Source organism: Oryzias latipes, chromosome 23 (assembly GCF_053564925.1).
Source record: "Oryzias latipes strain Hd-rR chromosome 23, Olatipes_Hd-rR_3.1".
Classification (NCBI taxonomy): Eukaryota; Metazoa; Chordata; class Actinopteri; order Beloniformes; family Adrianichthyidae; genus Oryzias; species Oryzias latipes.
In genome coordinates, this window is record NC_136259.1 from 18205001 (window position 1) to 18208132 (window position 3132).

The 3132-nt window shown below is 44.2% G+C and overlaps 1 protein-coding gene across 1 annotated transcript in view; it reads right to left on the minus strand.

Annotated features, from left to right (window-relative positions):
- st8sia1 (ST8 alpha-N-acetyl-neuraminide alpha-2,8-sialyltransferase 1) overlaps positions 1-2706 on the minus strand; it is a gene marked incomplete in the record, with an annotated part of 12504 nt that extends 9798 nt beyond the window's left edge. Inside the window, 2 exon segments of the mRNA NM_001104868.1 lie at positions 1297-1441; positions 2528-2706. Of these exon segments, the coding sequence (NP_001098338.1) occupies positions 1297-1441; positions 2528-2706 (324 nt within the window).
- Between the last annotated feature and the right edge of the window lie 426 nt (positions 2707-3132).

The window sequence follows — 3132 nt, forward strand, 5'->3', positions numbered from 1 at the left end:
ATGTAACTTTGATAGTTTCTATTATATTTTCATGCCATTTTCTAAACCAGATTAATACCGTTTGGCGTCACTGAAGCCTATCCCCAGGTACTGTTGAGGGAAGGTGGAGTACACCCATTGATTGTAAAAACAATGGACATCTCAACCCCACCCTTTATGTGCCCCCCAAATAGGAAGTACCACTGCTTATTGATACAGGCATAGCACGCGCATGTTGAAACCAGTTGACAGTAATTGGTCAGAGTCGCTCTGAGTGATCGTCTCCATGGCAATGGCAACAGTAGTTGCCATAGATACAATCACTCAGAGCAACTCAGGCCTATCCCCTTCGACTGGTTTCAACATGACGATGCCCGTATCAGGAAGCTGTAGTGAGGGATTTTTGCCTCATTTTGGGAGAACCAGAGGTAAGCGTGACTGGACCCTCTCACGCCATTGACCAACCGGATAAACCCCCTGACGTTGTTGCAACCTGATTAAAAGACCCCTGGGAACGCTTTTAAAATACATCAAAAGATGACTGAAGTCAAACCACCCCAACTAGCATAAAAGTTGGGATATGAAATCAAGCCCCTGAACATCAGGAAGTCACAGCGAAACATTAGCTAAACTGACGAAGACATGAAAAAAACAACATTACCTCTTTTTCCTTCCTCGCTTTTCATGAATGAGCGTGCACATAAAACAACCTGCAAATTAGGGTTAGATATTCAGCACCATCCCCGAGCAGGACTTTGGACTGCAGATGCGTGCCCTGGCAGACAGAGTTGGCCACCAGTCCCTGACAGAAATAGCATGCGTGCTCTTAACCCTCAGTGTTTTACATGTATCCAAATTCACCTCCATGAACACGAAACGAAAAGATTTAGTGTGAGCACAGATATGCTCAGAGGGAGACTGACTCATTTTCATCTAAGACTGCAAAGATGAAGAAAGATAAAACTGACAAGGACTCAATTCTCCTTCCAATAAAAGAATTACGTCAGGGATCATCTTCTTTAGGGAGCGAGCCTTGCTGGGACCCTCCCCTCCTCCATAATGGATAACCAGGGATGACCGTCACACCCCATCCTCCACACAGCAGCTCTGCACTGAGCCAGCAAAAAGCATTTCCCATCATCTGTTCTTTGTTAGTAACTTTGCAAATGGACGCCTGATAGACACAACTGTGGTTTCCGTGAGAAAAAAACAAAACCTCAAACCTAGACCAAAAGTCCAACTGTTGAAAGAAAGAAAGAAAAACTCTTTATGTAAACGAATCCCAGGCATGTAAATACATCATGGGTGTTAACATACCTTTATAAAAAGCTGGTATGTCTCACTGTTGACAGTATGCGAGTGATAAATTTCCCCATCGTACCACAGGACTTTGCCTATCGGAGAGTTCTCTTTTGTCACTGCAAACATCTTCTTCGGGTTGCAGCATTTAGTCAGCAAATCCCTGCACAGAAAAAGAATGATAAGCCTGAAATCAACTGATGTCCATCACAGCTCCTGAAGCGTAATAAAAAAAAACCCTGATTAAATACTTCAAATACATATTTATATGACAGCAAATGCTTGAAAATACACACACAAAACACACAGAAGACCCTTAAGCTGTGCTGAGAATAAATGACAGATACCTCCGGATGAGCATCCGGCCAGCAGGCCTGGCTGCTGCTCTGCAGGAGATGTTTGTCTGTTATCTTAACCCGTTTATGACCAGATTTTTTTTTAGAGCTCCAAGGCATATAATGTTATCAGTTAAGTCCCCCTGAAGCACGTTTGTATTTACTTTTTTCATTTTGCACTTTTATTTTGAAGAAAGTAGCATGGTGACAATTGTTGCCAGTGGTCACACAGCTTGTCATAATTGGTCAAATGTAACCTAATAGTATTAGAGTAATATTAATCATTTTATATCAAAATAATAATGACAAAGAAAAAGGTAAAGCCTCAGGTTCGTCACGTAAAATTCAAAACAATAAACGATTTAAATGGCTCCTTTATTCTTGATTGTTATTTCTTTATATTGAAAACATCAACAGTGTAATTTTGAAAGCCTGGCTGCAGACATGATGACGCATACTTCACTGGTTTCACAAAGTAAAAAGTCCTATCAATATGAGCGTTTTACGACAACTATTTCCGAATCCACTGTGTTCTGATTACCAAAACGTTGATGTTTTATAAAAAAAGTACTTTTTTTAACGCAAGGATTGTTCTAATGCATTGCATAGTGGTCTATATTTCCCAATACCAGCATTTGCTAATTAAAAACAATATTTCCAGAATAAAGAAACAAAGGTACAAATCATGTGATGTATTTGTGATTAATTATCTTATACAATGTAACTAAAGCACTTGCAATGTAAATAATAATTAAAAGGCTGTATTTAAATGCTTAGGAGCTTGGGTTTTCTTTAAAAATGCTCCAAGTGGATGCAAAAGTATTTATGACTGAGGATCCCTAAGGACCAGAAGGCCTCACGTTACAAAACCGTATCTCCAAACAGAGGACAGAAACCTGAGTCCTCAGACTAACCTGTACAAATCGATGCCCGTCTGGTTCTTGCGCCACACGTCCCCCTGCCTCAGCACCTCGGCCACAATGTCTTTGTCGCGAGGGAGTCTGTATCCGGGGAAAACGTAGAACCAGCAGAGCACCAGGACGCACAGCGCAGCCCACACCGACAACTTGGCCCGGTAGCATCTCGCCAACATCTTTCTTCTTGCGTCTTCTTTTGTGGCGCGCCGCTTCTTCAGCAGCGCGAACGGTGGGTGCGCACGGACGGCGGCGCGGTACTGCGCAGGCTAGCTCCGAGGCTCTTCTCTCTGGGCGCGTCGAAAACGCGTCGCATCCCGCGTTCGAGGGGAGGTATAAATGGGGTTCCCCTGCTCTCGGTAGTCCTGATCGGTTTTAAGCATCAGTGTGGAAATCCGGTTTGGATTGCGCGCGGCTGAGAGGGGTAGCGTCTGTCCCAGTGTGCGCTCTGCAGGAATCCGTTGGGCTGCTCCCGGTGCATATTCACCATCATCTTCCAAGCTTGTCGCTGCTGCTCACTGCGGGCTCCCTGCTGCCCCTGAGGCTCCATGTGGCCCCCTCCTCTCACAGCCTCATGCCCCTCTCCCGCCCTCCTGCGCTTCCGT